Source organism: Gadus chalcogrammus, chromosome 13 (genome assembly GCF_026213295.1).
Source record: "Gadus chalcogrammus isolate NIFS_2021 chromosome 13, NIFS_Gcha_1.0, whole genome shotgun sequence".
In the NCBI taxonomy this organism is placed as follows: Eukaryota; Metazoa; Chordata; class Actinopteri; order Gadiformes; family Gadidae; genus Gadus; species Gadus chalcogrammus.
Window position 1 is genome coordinate 3,816,259 of NC_079424.1, and position 19,376 is coordinate 3,835,634.

At 45.5% G+C, this 19,376-nt stretch overlaps 2 protein-coding genes across 7 annotated transcripts in view; one reads left to right on the forward strand and one right to left on the reverse strand.

Annotated features, from left to right (window-relative positions):
* cenpp (centromere protein P) overlaps positions 1 to 19,376 on the reverse strand; it is a 44,762-nt gene that overhangs the window by 24,416 nt on the left and 970 nt on the right. For all 6 annotated transcript variants that reach the window (XM_056605188.1, XM_056605190.1, XM_056605185.1 and 3 more), the window contains 4 exons: positions 19,098 to 19,243; positions 18,630 to 18,718; positions 17,816 to 17,886; positions 13,817 to 13,913 (listed from right to left, as the gene is read on the reverse strand). In XM_056605188.1, coding sequence (XP_056461163.1) covers positions 13,817 to 13,913; positions 17,816 to 17,886; positions 18,630 to 18,718; positions 19,098 to 19,243 — 403 coding nt within the window. The remainder of the gene's footprint in view (positions 1 to 13,816; positions 13,914 to 17,815; positions 17,887 to 18,629; positions 18,719 to 19,097; positions 19,244 to 19,376) is intronic.
* Positions 5,565 to 12,536, forward strand: ogna (osteoglycin, paralog a). Its single transcript, XM_056605184.1, has 6 exons — positions 5,565 to 5,790; positions 7,355 to 7,436; positions 7,569 to 7,733; positions 9,170 to 9,372; positions 9,742 to 9,834; positions 10,876 to 12,536. The coding sequence occupies exons 1-6, from the start codon at positions 5,644 to 5,646 to the stop codon at positions 11,044 to 11,046; spliced, it is 861 nt and encodes a 286-aa protein (XP_056461159.1). The 5' UTR covers positions 5,565 to 5,643; the 3' UTR covers positions 11,047 to 12,536.

The following is a 19,376-nucleotide window of genomic DNA, read 5'->3' on the forward strand; positions in this document are numbered from 1 at the left end:
AAGGGACCAGGGCGTAGAGTCCGGGCAGGAAGGGGACCCCGAGAAAACAAACATCCACCTGGATAGCATGTTGTTTCAGGGGGTCTCATTGTTACGTAAGCCTGTGTTTTGTTCCCGTCTGCTCCTTGAGAAACTTCACTTCTGCTTTGGACTCTGATTAATGAGAGATGGGGGAGTTTTGTCCCCAGGAAAACTTGGATCAGGCGCTGAAAGCTGCGGATTCCAGGGAGAATCACAACATGTGGAAAAGCAGCGAGAAAGGCTTAGGCTGCCACACTATGTATCAGAACTGAGAGAGAGAGGGAGGCAGAGGGAGAGAGAGGGGGAGAGAGAGGGCGAGAGGGAGAATGTGTAAGCATGTGGATGGTTGTGGAGGTACAGAGGGAAAATTCCAGACCACAGTCCTATTAAACACCTAATGAGTTTACCATGGGAGCTTCCTAGAAACGGTCCGTCTGTACAGACATTGAGATACAGGGGACAGTAACCCAGACCGGGACAGACCTACAGTAACACAGGCCTACAGTAACCCAGACTGGGACCGACCTACAGTAACACAGGCCTACAGTAACAGCGATTAGCAGAGACAATAATAGAGTGGGTGAACAGAAAACAAAGTAAAAGAGACAGTAACAGAGTAGGTGAGACCTACAGTAACAGAGAAGGAGAGACAGTAGCAGAGGGGAGACAGGATTGGAGAGACCATAACAGAGAGGGGGAGATAGTATAAGAGTAGGAGCGACAATAACAGAGAAAGAGAGAAATAAACAGAATAGGAATGAAAGCAACGGGGTAGGAGAAACAGCTACAGACGAGCAGCTCAATGCAGAAAGCTGTCGTCCACAAATAAAAAAACCTATAGGCAGGAGACAACAGTCTCCAACTCTGTGCTTTTGGGCCAAGGCAGAAGTATTTGGCAACGCGGGAGTTGCTCACTAATGTGCTCCATATGGTTTCAAATGTCAACATCACAGCACTCAAGTCGTTACATGTGGTAGCACTGTTAGCATACAACAGATTAGACTATCTTTTAGGTACCAGACGACAGCCATAGTACACTATAGATATGATTGATGACCTGAGGCACGGACAGCTCTATAGAGGACCTGTGGAAGCACGGTGTGTTTGCGGCGTGGCAGTGTTGACCTGAACTGGGCTCAGAGAAACAGCAGGAGGCGGCTGGCATGGCCCCATTGTCAGATAGCCAGCACAGTACAGAAGCATGAAAAGATCCAGACACATTATTGGGTTTTCTCTTATCAACATTTTGTACTGTATATAATTGTATTATTCATTATTAACTAATAGTTCTGGTGGAAGTGAACAGAGCAGTTTCTGCTACCAGAGGTTCCTGCTTCTCCTGCTTCTCACACTCCTCCTCCTCTCCTCTCCTCTGGGACTGAATTCCTCCTCTCACAGCTCCATGTGGAAAAACTATCGCTTCACTGAACCCTGAGGACAGTACAATAACAGAGAGACCTACTGAGGTACACCATCACAGAGACCTCCTGAGGTACACCATCACAGAGACCTACTGAGGTACACTATCAGAGAGGTACACTATCAGAGAGACCTACTGAGGTACACCATCACAGAGACCTCCTGAGGTACACCATCACAGAGACCTACTGAGGTACACTATCAGAGAGACCTACTGAGGTACACCATCACAGAGACCTACTGAGGTACACCATCACAGAGACCTACTGAGGTACACTATCAGAGAGACCTACTGAGGTACACCATCACAGAGACCTACTGAGGTACACTATCACAGAGACCTACTGAGGTACACCATCACAGAGACCTATTGAGGTACACTATCAGAGAGACCTACTGAGGTACACCATCACAGAGACCTACTGAGGTACACCATCACAGAGACCTACTGAGGTACACCATCAGACCTACTGAGGTACACCATCACAGAGACCTACTGAGGTACACCATCAGACCCATTGAGGTACACCATCACAGAGACATACTGAGTTACACCCTCACAGAGACCTACTGAGGTACACCATCAGACCTACTGAGGTACACCATCAGACCTAATGAGGTACACCATCAGACCTACTGAGGTACACCATCACAGAGACCTACTGAGGTACACCATCAGAGAGACCTACTGAGGTACACCATCAGACCTACTGAGGTACACCATCAGACCTACTGAGGCACAACATCACAGAGACCTACTGAGGTACACCATCACAGAGACCTACTGAGGTACACCATCAGAGAGACCTACTGAGGTACACCATCACAGAGACCTACTGAGGTACACCATCAGACCTACTGAGGTACACCATCAGACCTACTGAGGTACACCATCACAGAGACCTACTGAGGTACACCATCAGACCTATTGAGGTACACCATCAGACCTACTGAGGTACACCATCAGACCTACTGAGGTACACCATCACAGAGACCTACTGAGGTACACTATCAGAGAGACCTACTGAGGTACACCATCACAGAGACCTCCTGAGGTACACCATCACAGAGACCTACTGAGGTACACTATCAGAGAGACCTACTGAGGTATACCATCACAGAGACCTACTGAGGTACACCATCACAGAGACCTACTGAGGTACACCATCAGACCTATTGAGGTACACCATCACAGAGACCTACTGAGTGCACCATCACAGAGACCTACTGAGTTACACCATCAAAGAGACCTACTGAGGTACACCATCAGACCTACTGAGGTACACCATCAGACCTAATGAGGTACACCATCAGACCTACTGAGGTACACCATCACAGAGACCTACTGAGGTACACCATCAGACCTATTGAGGTACACGATCACAGAGACCTACTGAGTGCACCATCACAGAGACCTACTGAGTTACACCATCACAGAGACCTACTGAGGTACACCATCAGACCTACTGAGGTACACCATCAGACCTAATGAGGTACACCATCAGACCTACTGAGGTACACCATCACAGAGACCTACTGAGGTACACCATCAGACCTAATGAGGTACACCATCAGACCTACTGAGGTACACCATCACAGAGACCTACTGAGGTACACCATCAGACCTACTGAGGTACACCATCAGACCTACTGAGGTACAACATCACAGAGACCTACTGAGGTACACCATCACAGAGACCTACTGAGGTACACCATCAGAGAGACCTACTGAGGTACACCATCACAGAGACCTACTGAGGTACACCATCACAGAGACCTACTGAGGTACACCATCAGACCTACTGAGGTACACCATCACAGAGACCTACTGAGGTACACCATCAGACCTACTGAGGTACACCATCAGACCTATTGAGGTACACCATCAGATCTACTGAGGTACACCATCAGACCTACTGAGGTACACCATCACAGAGACCTACTGAGGTACACCATCAGACCTACTGAGGTACACCATCACAGAGACCTACTGAGGTACACCATCAGACCTATTGAGGTACACCATCAGACCTATTGAGGTACACCATCAGACCTACTGAGGTACACCATCACAGAGACCTACTGAGTGCACCATCACAGAGACCTACTGAGGTACACCATCAGACCTACTGAGGTACACCATCACAGAGACCTACTGAGGTACACCATCACAGAGACCTACTGAGGTACACCATCAGACCTATTGAGGTACACCATCAGACATACTGATGTACACCATCAGACCTATTGAGGTACACCATCAGACCTACTGAGGCACATCATCACACTGGAAGATATTTGCAAGAGACGGACATATAACCATCCAACATGACTCATATTGTTTACTAATGTAATAGATTAACGGCACTAAATGAGGACATTCTCTTATCACATGATTGCACATCACCTTTTTGTTATTACAAATATTAGGATAGTAATGTCTTTGTTATATTGTTTACAAAAGGTTCCTCTACCACCTCATGGTTTAAAGGCGCCTCTTGAAAGATTAAAGAACTAAATAGAACCGTTAAATACAAAAGACTCTCAAGGTTAGGGTATGCAATTATTTTAGAAAAAAATCTTGGCAAGAATCAATCAATAAATCAAATGCTCTGCCAAACTAAATAAAGTAAAAGATTTATTTTGGGTAGATATTTTTTATTTTTTCCAAAAATGCCTAGCCTAGCTTTAAGGAATGGTCCAGCAGTCCAGCATATGCCTACATTATTTATAGCTGCTTGAAGGTGTCCAAACGGGAAGAACACAGAACACTGGCAGCGTTGTGTTGCGCTTCAGAAGCTGGATGAGTCACTTACTTCGCACCTGCTGTCAGTTAACTAAGCCTGGCTCCCAGGGGCCCTCATCACCAGAGTGCTAGTATGTTTTACTGGCTCCCAGAGGCCCTCATGACCAGAGTACTAGTAGGTTTTACTGGCTCTCAGGGGCCCTCATGACCAGAGTACTAGTAGGTTTTACTGGCTCCCAGGGGCCTTCATCACCAGAGTAGTAGTATGTTTTACTGGCTCCCAGAGGCCCTCATCACCAGAGTACTAGTATGTTTTACTGGCTCCCAGGGGCCCTCATGACCCGAGCATTTGTATGCCAGTGTACTAGTCTGTTTTACTGAGCCTTGCTCCCAGGGGCTCTCATGGCCAGAGTTCTAGTATGTTTCTGCTGAGCCTGTCTACCAGGGTCCCCTTATGACCATGAGCTCATGTGTTTATTGAGTTTTCTCCTCTGTGAGTTCGCAGCCAGCTCTTTCTCAGAGACTGAAGTGGAAGAGATAATTGTGAGTGGTCAGCTTGTGGGTGGGTGTCTGCTGTAATCCAGTCTGAACCGCCCGTCAGAGCCCATGGAACGCCATCCTGACAGTCAAACAGACCCTGGCACAGATCATTAGCCACAGTAAAAACATTCTCCAGGCTCTGGCCCTCTTCCCAGGGAAGGAAAAGTTTGAAGGTGTTCATAATTGTTACCACACCTGTAAGGCCTCAGGCATAATGCCCCAGTCATGAGGCCCAGTCTGGCGTAGGCTACATGGGATGAATACTGTTGTGGACCCCCTCTGATCTTCTGGTAGACACTGATCTTCTGGTAGGTCCCTCACATGGTTCCTATCTCATGTGTTTTGCTGCTACATTTACACAGATGTTCATGAGGAGGTCCTGAAAGTAGATATTTTATTCGACCACGGCTGCCGACAATAAAGATTACCTTATATGATCCTCCAATGGAGGTCTACCGCCTTTATGTTTTGAAGGTAGTTTGAGGATTAAGAACTTCCAAGTCCTGCCTAGTTTTATGTCCGTTTGGGTTTGGGCTGTATGGTTGTACAGTATGGTGTGGCAGCAGGGAGTGAAGGGTTAACAGTCTGTGCTGTATGGTAGGGGTGCAGGGAGTGAAGGGTTGACAGTCTGTGCTGTATGGTAGGGGTGCAGGGAGTGAAGGGTTGACAGTGTGTGCTGTATGGTTGGGGTGCAGGGAGTGAAGGGTTAATAGTCTGTGCTGTATGGTTGGGGTGCAGGGAGTGAAGGGTTAACAGTCTGTGCTGTATGGTTGGGGTTCAGGGAGGGAAGGGTTAACTGTGATGCTGGTGCGCAGTCTTTAAAACCCTACTTTGACACATCCCCCTTTCCACACAGGCTGAGCAGCGAGAGACAGTAAGCAGACAGGCAGAGAACCGCAAGTGGAGGTCTCATCAGGATGACAACAGTCGTATTCTTGTGTTTGCTGGTACCATGGCTGGCCACAGTGTCGGGGAACTCTCTGGACCAAAAGACCCAACTGATACTCGGACGTGTTCCAGCAAGGCACAGAGCTGGGGACTACTTAGAGTCAAGGAAGACCAAGGTAAACAATAACCATTAAGGTAAACACTAACCCTTAACACTAACCATTAAGGTAAACATTAACCCTTAACACTAACCATTAAGGTAACACTAAACCTCAACACTACTCATTAAGGTAACACTAAACCTCAACACTAATCATTAAGGTAAACACTAACCCCTCAATACTAACCATTAAGGTTAACACTAACCCCTCAACACTAACATTTAAGGTACACTCTTACTCCTCAACACTAATCATTAAGGTAAACAGTAACCCCTCAACACTAAACATTAAGGTACACACTAACCCCTCAACACTAAACATTAAGGTAAACACTAACTTTTAAGGTAAACACTAACCCCTCAAGACTAACATTTGAGGTACACAATAACCCCTCAACACTAACATTTAAGGTACACAATAACCCCTCAACACTAACTTTTAAGGTAACCACTAACCCCTCAACACTAACCTTTAAGGTCAACACTAACCCCTCAATACCAACCCAACAATACTAAATGTTAAGGTAAACACTAACCCTTTCACACTAACCTTTAAGGTAAACACTAACCCCTCAATACCAACCCAACAACACTAAACGTTAAGGTAAACACTAACCATTTCGAACTAACCATTAAGGTGAACACTAACCCCAGAATTCCAACCCCTTCACACTTACTATTAAGGGTAAATCTAACCCCTTAACACTAACCAAATACCTACCCAGTAACTCCCAGCACCTAACACTAACACATACAAGTCAACGAGAACCATGGTAAACACTAACCCATAGAAGCTTTGTCTATGCATACATGTTGTATTTTAAATATTGTAAGTATCATTGTATATTGCTGGTGTCTAGCATACAGCCACATGTGATGACCCCTACTGTAGCGAAGAGGGATCCTATGGCAACCGGAGACTATACAAGATTGTAGAGAAATTCTGTCCATTGAGCATTGTTGTGTAGCTGATCTCCATCTCATTAAAGGTCAACATCTGTATTTATGCATCTAGTCCTCCGTGATTCACATATACATCTGAAGTGGCAACACTCCCAGATAAAACGTTATAGTAGAGAGACTACACTTGCATACACTAGTTATAGTGACACTAGCAGTTGGACCTTACTACTTAGTTCCAACTGTTCCAACTATTGGCTCCAGTTAGGATTAACGTATTCAACCAGGCTGAGAGGTTAGGGTCTGTTGGTTTGGTTACTGCTTAACAAGTCAGGTGATCTCAGGCCGTAGGGTTAGGGTTAGACAGGGGTCAGGGGTCATCTCTGGAGCCAAGGACCAACGCTGCCAGAAATCCAATCTCATGTTTCCAGAAACTGCAATGTTTGTACTCTGACAATTCATACCTGGTTAAGTACCTGGTTTGGTCCACACTCTACCACTCATCTGAGATCCCTCAAACTAATCGCCAACCTCTGCAGCACCAGACATACTCCACAACCTACCGAGTGTGCCATGTCTCCTCATTGAGCATGTATCTTCGCAGACGTGCTGCAGGTCAAACTGTTAATCTAGCTTTAGGTGAACCGACAGTTGTATCCCCCCCATGTCGTTTCCTGCAGAGGGAAGTGCCTGCACACCGGGAGCATGGGATGCTCGGTGATGAACCCGAGGATGGACCGAACGCAGGGGGAGACACCAGTGGTAAGACCTTTAATGCACTTGAGAAGTACATTAAAGTCTGCAGCTCTATGTATGGATTAGGCGAAGCCTCTCAAATGACTGAGGTGGCCATTCAAACTGAGTGTTTCTTATTTGTTTCTTGCGGTGTTCCAGATCTCCCTACCTGCCTGCTGTGTGTGTGTCTGACCGGCTCGGTGTACTGTGAAGAGGTGAGTCCGGACATGACCTCCGTACCCGCCTTGCCCAAGGAGACCGCCTACCTGTACGCCCGCTACAACAGGATCAAGAAGATCAGGTCAAAGGACTTTGCTGATATCTGTAAGTTGGGTCGGCTTCATGACCATCACTATTCTGCAATGTTGGCTCTACAATGACCCATGGGTTACAGGAACAGAAGCCTGGTGATATATAGATGGTATAAACATTATCAGGTTTCCTCAGGGTCCAACAATGCAAAATCAGACCACTAAATAGTATAATGGAGAAAGCGACAAATAAAAATATCCCAGAATGAAGCGACTTTGGATGAATTGCGGTCTTTTGACCAGTGGATGGCGGTATGTCGTGGACCTACAAGTAGCCAACCAATAATGAGCAAACATTCAGTACCTCAGTTACTAGGAATACTTCTTCAGCTCGCTAGCTCCGAAAAAAAAGACCGGAGTTGATCTGGTTTTCTCTTGCACCCAAGCAAAAGAAAACAAAAAAAACATGCCAGAATGTGCCTCTTGTATTCTCTAATGATGCTGATGAGCAAGACCTACACTACTGTCGGACTTTGTGTGTACATAAAGCTATATAACACCATTTTCGCAATTTTGATGAGCGGACAGCCTACATGTTTAATACTAAGTTACATTGTCAAATGCAAGAATGCTTGTTTGCTGCCTTCAATTTCTTTGTCTTTCAATAGGCAAATAAACGTTCAAGCTTTAGTTCCTATCTAACAAAGTATTAAATAAATTGCACCACCAAAGGTCCATGGTATAGCTTATTTCCTGTCCTATGCAACAAGTACAAATAGTTCAGATATGCAGTATTAGCAATGTTAACAATCGGCAAATTAAAAGAAAATCGGTTCAAACAAGTTGAGAAGATCCTAGAAAAACTTGGCTAGAATTGTGTTATTTATGTGTTGATACAAACTTTTAACCCAAGACCTTACTGGCTGAAACAGGCTATACAGTGAAAGACGATAATTTAAAAACCTGTACTTTGGTAGCTCCATATTGAAATAATGTTGTGCCGAGTCCATCAGATGATGTATACATGTTGAGAGCTTTTTACTTTTATTTTTTGAGTAAAATGGTATTGTTCTCTGATCCTCCAGTGACTCTGAAGAGGATCAACCCTGAACCTGATTTCACCTGATTAATACTGTTCTTCTGTGGTCCTCCAGTGACTCTGAAGAAGAACCTGATTCCAGCTGATTAACAGTGTTGTTCTCTGGTCCTCCAGTGACTCTTAAGAGGATTGACCTGACAGGGAACTGGATTTCACCTGATTAACGGTGTTGTTCTCTGGTTCTCCAGTGACTCTTAAGAGGATCGACCTGACAGGGAACCTGATTTCACCAGATTAACGGTGTTGTTCTCTGGTTCTCCAGTGACTCTTAAGAGGATCGACCTGACGGGGAACCTGATTTCACCTGATTAACGGTGTTGTTCTCTGGTTCTCCAGTGACTCTGAAGAGGATCGACCTGACGGGGAACCTGATTTCACCTGATTAACGGTGTTGTTCTCTGGTCCTCCAGTGACTCTGAAGAGGATCGACCTGACGGGGAACCTGATTTCTGAGGTGGAGGACGGGGCGTTCTCCAAGCTGCCCCTGCTGGAGGAACTGAACCTGTCGGAGAACCGCCTGGTCAAGCTTCCCATGCTGCCGGCTAAACTCACAGTCTTCAATGCCAACTACAACCTCCTCAAGACCAGGGGTGTCAAGGCTACTGCCTTCAAGGTACACAACCTCTCCAAACATTCACACGCTTTGTGCAGCCGGTGGAATCATCCACTTAACAACCTCAACCTCTTCCACAAAGCCTTCTATATTTTTAACCCTTCATGAAAACTGCGAACCAAACGTGTGCACCCTTCCACACCTTCATACACCTCTGACTTAAACAATGTGAACATATAACTAATTAGTTTATACATGAATAAAAACAAGCAAAACCATTCCAACTCAGAGATGGAGGTCATGAGCCTCCCCACAAAGCCAGGTTGTGCTAACTTAAGACTTTAGAGTTCATCTCTTGGAAATGTTGAAATTAATAGTGATTATAAACATTATAACATGGTACATCCTTCCACACTTTTTATCCCCCAGAAACTGACCAGGCTGGTGAACCTTTTTTTGGGCGACAACCAGCTGGAAGCAGTTCCACAGATCCCAGAGAGCGTCCGCACTGTTCATCTACAGGTCTGTTTATTTTCCCAGTACCCTGACATTTACACTTACCTCTACCTCGTTAGAACAGTCACCTTAACCTCGTTAGAACAGTCAGCTTACCTGACATCAACCTCTTTAGAGCAGTGACAACCTCATGAGAACAGGGTCCTCTACCTCATGAGAACAGGGACCTCTACCTCATGAGAACAGGGTCCACTACCTCATGAGAACAGGGACCACTACCTCATGAGAACAGGGTCCTCTCCCTCATGAGAACAGGGTCCACTACCTCATGAGAACAGGGACCACTACCTCATGAGAACAGGGACCACTACCTCATGAGAACAGGGACCACTACCTCATGAGAACAGTGGCCTCTACCTCATGAGAACAGGGGCCTGTACCTCATGAGAACAGGGACCTCTTCCTCATGAGAACAGTGGCCTCTACCTCAGGAGAACAGGGTCCTCTACCTCATGAGAACAGGGACCACTACCTCATGAGAAAAGGGACCTCTACCTCATGAGAACAGGGTCCTTACGTCATGAGAACAGGGTCCTCTACCTCATGAGAACAGGGGCCTGTACCTCATGAGAACAGTGGCCTCTACCTCATGAGAACAGGGGCCACTACCTCATGAAAACAGGGACCCTTTTCCTCATGAGAACAGGGTCCTCTTCCTCATGAGAACAGGGTCCTCTTCCTCATGAAAACGTTTGCTTCTACCTCATGCGAACAGGGACTTCTACCTCATGAGAACAGGGACCAGAGGGAAAACAGGCCTCTACCTTATGAGAACAGTAGCATCTACCCCATGAGAACAATGACCTCTACCTCAACATCAACCTCAATAACATATACCGCATTAGAACAGCGATATTACCCTTGTAAAAACAATGTTCTCTAACTTGTTGGAACACAACCTCGAAATTGTTAAAAAAGTGACATCCACCCGGTTAAAACACAACATCTACCCCATTATTAACCAATACCCTGATTGAACAAAAAAAACATGTGCCTCTACTCATAGCTTGTACTTCTATAATATTTACTGTTCTTATGCCATTTCAGAACAACAATATCACAGAGATCAGCGTAGACACCTTTTGCAAGGGCAACAACACCTACTACCTGCGGCCCAGCCTCAACGAGGTGCGTCTGGATGGAAACCCCGTGGTGCTGTCCAAGTACCCCGACAGCTTCATCTGTCTCAGGTCCCTGCCTTTAGGGCGCTATTACTGAGCACCATCAGTTTTCAGTTGTGCTCCTGGTGCAGGCTGCTGAGCTTACTGGGGCATACTGGAAACTAGCTGTGTGGAGTTTCTTTACTGGGCACTGGTTACACGGTCTCAAATACCTTCAACAATTCATCCAAGAAATCTGTGGTTCTCCCCATGCACAGCTAGTCACTAGTCACAATTTAAAATAAGTAGTGTCCATCTAGCCGCACTTCTTGTTTTCCAAGTACAGTTAGCTAACAAGCTGAGAAGCTAGCTTAGACATAGCTGCACCATTTTGTCCATGCTGGTCACAGGCCAGCATGAGATAAACATCTCAGCGATGCCAATGCAGGAATGTTTTTGCTACTGTGGGGCATGTAGTAAAGAAAGTATCTCATCTAACATTGTGTTACTGTCAAGTCATTCTATGTGGTCGTTTGTGGCATATAGTCGCACCTTTGATAGGCCTTTAGATTCTCTCATTCATAAAATATATAGTTGATGATAGTAGATGAGGGACCCTTGTGAGGTGATGAGTTTTGGGGTCGCGGGTGCTGGTGCACCCCCTCCAGGGTCAACACCCTCATGTTTACTCTTGTGTTTTTACACTCACGTTATTACTCTGAAGTCCTGAGGAAGTTCCTCAGCACCAACTCAACCATAGGCACCATGAGCGGAGCCTACGAGGAGCTAACCCTGAGGGGAGGAAGACTACCCTAACCCTAGAACAATACCCTACTCTGACAGGAGGACAATACCCTAACTGTAGCGACAGTACAGCAGGTAGAATACCCTAACCCTACAGCAGGTACAATACCCTAACCCTAGAACAATACCCTACTCTGACAGGAGGTACAATACCCTAACCCGACAGCAGGTACAATACCCTAACCCTAGAACAATACCCTACTCCGACAGGAGGTACAATACCCTAACCCGACAGCAGGTACAATACCCTAACCCTACAGCAGGTACAATACCCTAACCCTAAGCAGGTACAATACCCTAACCCGACAGCAGGTACAATACCCTAACCCGACAGCAGGTACAATACCCTAACCCTACAGCAGGTACAATACCCTAACCCGACAGCAGGTACAATACCCTAACCCTAAGCAGGTACAATACCCTAACCCTAGTGACAGTAAAGCAGGTAGAATAACCTTACCCTACAGAAGGTATAAATCCCTAACCCTACAGCAGGTACAATACCTTAGCCCTAGTGACAGTACAGCAGGTAGAATACCCATCCTGTAGTGAATGTAAAGCAGGTACAATGACCTAACCCTAGTGACAGTAAAGCAGGTACAAGGCCCTAACTGTAATGACAGTGAAGCAGGTAGAATACCCTAACCCTGTTACAGGAGGTAGAATACATCATGGTGCTATGGTAATGTGAACGTTGCTCAACTCATATCTCCTAAAGTGTCCTTGTTCAGGATAACATAATATTAAAACGTTATATATATATATAAACATAGATATACTGAAACACACACACACACACACACACACACACACATAACAATACTGAAACCCTGGGAGCCATTACCTATGTGAATAAGACAATGATGTACAGTCAAATGTTTAAGATATTCAATAAAGTTACCCTTTTAAAATGAAATTGCGCTTGTTGTTGAGTGTTTCTGAGACGTAAATTTGTTGAATGTGTTTTTTTGTAATTTAAGCGTACAGAAGACTTGTTTCTGAAGTCAAGATAAAATGACTTCTTTATCTTTTAAAAAATCCAGATTTTATTTCGGGTTGCAATATGATACTTGACCTGTTTGCAAGACCACAAAAATCAACAAAAACTTCTGCCCACAGCAAAACATGCCACCCTCAACAAGAACCAGAGCATGCAAGTCAAACAAATATGTGAATGTTTAGCGAAACGCAGACCTTTATGGAAAATGTGGGTTAATCGTATTCCTTTAGCCCAACCGAACTGGCAGCTCTAAAGCTACGTTCTCGAAGTAAACAGGCGATGGGTTCCATGTTGCTTCAACAGATTTAGTTTAGCATTCTGCGTCTCTATCATCTCCTCAGCTCCACTGGAGCCGTCGGGCTTTGGGCGTTTAAAGAGCGTCCCTCAACTTCTGCATTTGATTTAAGTTTCAGATCTTGATGGATGGTAGAAGTTATGTCAACTCAGCACTTTCACTCTGGCACAAGTTTTATTGGTCACGTCCAAGTCATACATGCACCACAGCAGCGAAACGCTTACCTTAACTACTCCCTCGACTGTGCTTAGACTCCCTCATGAGGACAGCATTCTGTGTTGTATATTGGGCCCTGTGGCGTAGTATAACGGGATGTTGATGTTGTAAGGAGGCGCTGTTAATTAACTACATGCTATTAATCAAACATAGGCCAGCTGTGCTGGCTGCTCACCCAGCTACTAACTAGCAGCTTTTCACTAGCAGCTCTTAACCCTGGCCAGCTGGTCAAAGCAGCTTTCATGGTTATGCTGGGTCCCTAGTGAAGAAATGCCATCACAGGCTAGCCTTGAGTCACATTCTTGCCAGAGTTTCTGTCTAGACATAACCAATCGCGGGTCATCTTGATTGAATGTAGCGCACACTGCCTCCGGAGGTCGTTTGGACAACTGTTTAATCTCTCCCTTAACCGTTCCCACCTGTTGAGACGCAGGAAACACCTTGTTGCATCGCAAAGGTCCCCAGCGTTTTCCATTCACAATTTGAAGAGAGATTCAGAACGCTCGTGTCAACAGGGCCTCGTACCAGACCAATGCAAACGATTGATCATTAAGATGGGACTACAGGAGTTACCTGAAAGTGATGAAAGGTTCTGCGCCGGTCCTCACGACCCTCAGAGAAGCTCCGGAGTGTTCTGAAGAACTGGATCAGCTCACATCTCTCTTCCGCTCTGGAACACAACAGGGTTATACATTATGATAGTACAATCCCACACAACAGTATTATAACACACTACTACACAACAGTATTATGAAGTGCTTTAGCACACAACAGTATTACAGTGTTATACCACACCACCATACTACAGTGTTACACAGTATCATAAAGTGTTATACCACACCACCATATCACAGTGTTATACAGTACAATACTGTGTTAGCACTGTGTTCCATGCAGTGGCACAGCGTCTCCACTCGATAACTAGAGGCACTGCAATCAGACGTGCAAAAGAAAATGTTACAATTATGAAATATTGTGGAAAATAGCGTTCCCCTACAATAGAATATGAAACACATGAGGAAAACGTGGGGGGCAGCATTCCCATCAACAAAGCTGCCTCACACAGCTCAGCTGGTGCAAAGGAATAGTTGAAGAAACACTGCACAGCATATACCACAGCAGGAGTATTTACGTCTTCTATATTATAAGGGGTACACACAGAAACAGACAGGTAGTGACAGACAGACAGGCAGACAGGCTGGCCCTGACAGAGAGACGGTGAGACAGAAACGCAGGCGGAGAGGGAGGCTGTGTGTAATAGTTTCCATATTGTGGGCCCCAGGGTTAAGTTTCCATAGAGAGCAGATGGAAACATGGCAGGACTCCAGCACTGGAGCGTAACCATTGGGACACACTGGGGGTAGAGCGAGCAATGGACGCCTGGAGCAGCGAGCGAGAGAGAGAGACGGGTGAGATACAGCAGCACTACTGAGGTGGGAGGGGAAGGTGAAGTCAGGTAAAATAGCAGGAGCTTTACCATAAGCAGCGTGTCCACGCGGCTTATGACTAGGAACCTATGGAGGAACTTGGTGAGCTTCCACCGCTGGGCCCAGGGTCTAGTTAAGTTCCATGTTAACTTCGACATGACAATCAGTCCTCTTAATGCATCCATAGCGGTAAACTACATTCATAGACCTATAATTGATATGCATTGATCATTCATATCAATAACAGTCGGAGCTACGAGCAAGTGTTTAAAGGGGTAGTTCCGAATTTTGGACATAGGGCCTGATTCCCAAGTCAGCCTTGGTGTTCTTTATCATCGGAGACAGTTTAACACATATCATTCAGTCCTTCTAGTTGCAGAGTTTGCTCGTGCTAGGCTAGCGCACGGCAACGGGCAATACTAGCCTGCTAATAAAACAGTCTTACCCACTCCACAGTACACCCGAGGCACATCAATTATAACGCCAGACTATAGATGTAAATGTCTGTGTTGATAGAATAATGTTAGAAATAAAACTAACCTTGCATCGCATGAATCATCGCATTTTGAGGGACTACTATCTCAGCAGCAGCGGAATTTAACCTAGGTATCAGTCCGCCGCTGCCGTAGCCTACTACCAGGAATATAACACTGCTGCTGAGACACAGCAAAGCCCTCAAAATGCAATGCAATGCAAGGTTGGTTTTATTTCAAACATTATTCTATCAACACAGACATTTACATAGACCGTCTGGCGTTACAATTGATTTACCTTGGGTGTACTGTGGAGTGGGTAAGACTGTTTTATTAGCAGGCTAGTATTGCCCGTTGCCGTGTTCTAGCCTAGCACGAGCAAACTCTGCAACTAGAAGGACTGAATGAAATGTGTTGAAAACTGACTCCAATGATAAAGAACACCAAGGCTAACTTGGGAATCAGGCCCTATGTCCAAAATTCCAATCTACCCCTTTAATTGTACTGCGGTACGGGAACATAGGTTGATTTTGATAACATAGCAGCAAAATCAACTCAAATACCAACGTCTCAAAACATGGATGCATTAAAGAACGCTCACCCACTTATCATAACCCCATTCACCCGCAAACTGCCGTTCTCTAGACTATTTTACCCAGAAAAAGAAAAGAAAAGTGAACTCCATTACAAATGAATCCTCTAAGTACATGGGTTATTTTGGTGAAAGGATGCAGCATAAGCTCGTCCTCACTCGGCTACATGACGTGGAGGGTTGAAAGCACTTTTCACTGGCTTGAAAATGCTGCATATTTGTTCCTCAGCAAAGCATTTACAACAGGCCCGTATATGCTTACGAGCCTGTTGTAAAATACTTTAATTTGCTAATCTTTGCGGGTCTTTAGAAAGCGCTTAAAATGCAGATAACTGACTGAAGGAACCTTTTAGTTCCTTGAAAAGTTCCTGGGACTAAAAGTTCTGGGTACTTTGGGTGAAAAGGCAGCTATAGGTACGTTATTAAGGAGCAGGTAGGGGTTAGACAGTACAGAGCCAGGTCGTTAAGGAGAAGGTAGGGGTTTGACAGTACACAGACATGTCATTCAAAAGCAGGTAGGGGTTAGAAGACAATACAGAGACAGGTCATTAAAGAGCAAGTAGTTGTTAGACAGAACAGAGACATGTCATTAAAGAGCAGATAGGGGTTAGAAGGTACAGAGACATGTAATTCAGGAGAAAGTAGGGTTTGGACAATACAGAGAGGTTTTTTATGTTTCCTTGTGCCAACAGCCCAGCCAAAGAGGAGCAGTGAGGTGGACCGCGGGATCAGAGTGAAGAAATTACCTCAGTGCCCCTGTCTGTAGCACCCAACAATACGAGAGCCCACACCCAAAACCCACACACACTGTGTTACCTGCTCAGTACTGGTGTGTTACCTGCTCAGTACTGGTGTGTTACCTGCTCAGTACTGGTGTGTTACCTGCTCAGTACTGCTGTGTTACCTGCTCAGTACTGATGTGTTACCTGCTCAGTACTGGTGTGTTACCTGCTCAGTACTGGTGTGTTACCTGCTCAGTACTGGTGTGTTACCTGCTCAGTACTGCTGTGTTACCTGCTCAGTACTGCTGTGTTACCTGCTCAGTACTGGTGTGTTACCTGCTCAGTACTGGTGTGTTACCTGCTCAGTATTGGTGTGTAACCTGCTCAGTACTGGTGTGTTACCTGCTCAGTACTGGTGTGTTACCTGCTCAGTACTGTTGTTACCTGCTCAGTACTGGTGTTACCTGCTCAGTACTGGTGTGTTACCTGCTCAGTACTGGTGTTACCTGCTCAGTACTGGTGTTACCTGCTCAGTACTGATATGTTACCTGCTCAGTACTGGTGTGTTACCTGCTCAGTACTGGTGTTACTTGCTCAGTACTGGTGTGTTACCTGCTCAGTACTGTTGTTACCTGCTCAGTACTGGTGTTACCTGCTCAGTACTGGTGTGTTACCTGCTCAGTACTGCTGTGTTACCTGCTCAGTACTGGTGTGTTACCTGCTCAGTACTGCTGTGTTACCTGCTCAGTACTGGTGTGTTACCTGCTCAGTACTGGTGTGTTACCTGCTCAGTATTGGTGTGTAACCTGCTCAGTACTGGTGTGTTACCTGCTCAGTACTGATGTGTTACCTGCTCAGTACTGGTGTGTTACCTGCTCAGTACTGCTGTGTTACCTGCTCAGTACTGTTGTTACCTGCTCAGTACTGTTGTTACCTGCTCAGTACTGGTGTGTTACCTGCTCAGTACTGGTGTTACCTGCTCAGTACTGGTGTTACCTGCTCAGTACTGGTGTTACCTGCTCAGTACTGATATGTTACCTGCTCAGTACTGGTGTGTTACCTGCTCAGTACTGGTGTTACTTGCTCAGTACTGGTGTGTTACCTGCTCAGTACTGTTGTTACCTGCTCAGTACTGGTGTTACCTGCTCAGTACTGGTGTGTTACCTGCTCAGTACTGGTGTTACCTGCTCAGTACTGCTGTGTTACCTGCTCAGTACTGGTGTGTTACCTGCTCAGTACTGATGTGTTACCTGCTCAGTACTGGTGTGTTACCTGCTCAGTACTGGTGTTACTTGCTCAGTACTGATGTGTTACCTGCTCAGTACTGGTGTGTAACCTGTTTATTACTGTGGGGTTACCTGGATGTGAAGCTGCTGATTTGCATGTCATCGGTGTCCAAAACGATGTCCAGTTTGGTGATGGTCTTGCCCTGAACAAAATCCACAAGAGAGAACCGCATGCAGAGCCATCAGTCCTGCGTTCTCCTTTAAACTCGTTGTTCAAAAGTAATAAATAAAGACTAAAGTGTCCCAGAGAAAGAATACAGGAAATTAAAGGATCACAACAAGATGCATGCGTGTGTGCTGGTGCTATGAATCCGATACTTCTAAAGAAGAAACAATGTGCTTGTACTGAAACTTCAAGAAGGTACTCTCTTATTTAACCCAAGGCTTCTTGTCTGCTCCCTGCCAATCCCTACAGACCCCGGATAGCAGAGTGCACCGCCTGAACCCTAATCCCCCAGCCCTAATGCTCTGGTTCTGCTCATTACTCTCTGGTTCTGCTCATTACTCTCTGGTTCTGCTCATTACTCTCTGGTTCTGCTCATTACTCTCTGGTTCTGCTCATTACTCTCTGTCTATTCTCCTGACTCTGAACAGTTTGCTGACTCTCCTGTAATCAGGACTCTGGCAGTATGCAGGGTCTACACTCCACGTTTCATTTGTTCCTCTGCTGCCCTCTAGGGTGTGCAGTTAGTATTGCACACAGAGCTATTCCACGACTAACTGGCTGCACACAATTTAAAATGGACATTTCTGAAACAACCACAGGTGGTCTAGAGGATGATAACTCTTTTGTTCCTTCCACTGATCCAAAACAATCAATGGCTATACACTATCGTTCAAATGAATGACGCTTCATCTTGAGGAAGATCCAAACCACAATAGTTACCTGAGCCTCAGAAAGCTGGAACTCCACCTGAAAGCCCAGGTCCAGACAGCTGCCAGCCAGAGAGTACTGCTGCACCACCCGTGTGTCGTCTGCCACAAAGTGTATTCACATAATACATCTCAACCTCAGGACATTAACATTTTGGAAGACTCAGGATTGCTACGAAAAATCAGCCCAGAGGCGGTTCGAAACAACTGAGAGTAGGAGGATACTTATATTGTAACATGTTTTAAATTAAAAAAAAATGGTGTATGCATATTAAAAAAGCAACACAGTGTCACTTTAATAAACACCTGATAACTAGTAATAACATAGTCAAAAGTATTTTGAGAGGTTTGATGTCCATCCCATTAAGATAGATTCCAATAAAATGATAATGTACATTAAGATACCATGTAACCATCATCTGAGCCAATAGGTCTGTACCAGACAGAGGACGTTGTCAGTTAAAGGTGCATCTCTTCCTACCCTGGTGTAACGTCTTCACGGTGCAGCTGGTCAGACTGATGCCATTCATCTCAGTCTGTCGCTCCAAATCTTCCTCCATCTCTTCCACCTCCGCCCTCATCTTCCTCATCGTCTCCTCTGCGGTCTGCTTCCCACTCAGGGACAACCTGCAGCATCATTCACCACGGTTACCACTCAGAGAAAACCTGCAGCGCCACCATGGTTACCACTCAGAGAACACCTGTAGCCTCAGTGACCACGGTTACCACTCAAGAGACTTCCTATGGCATCAGTCACCAT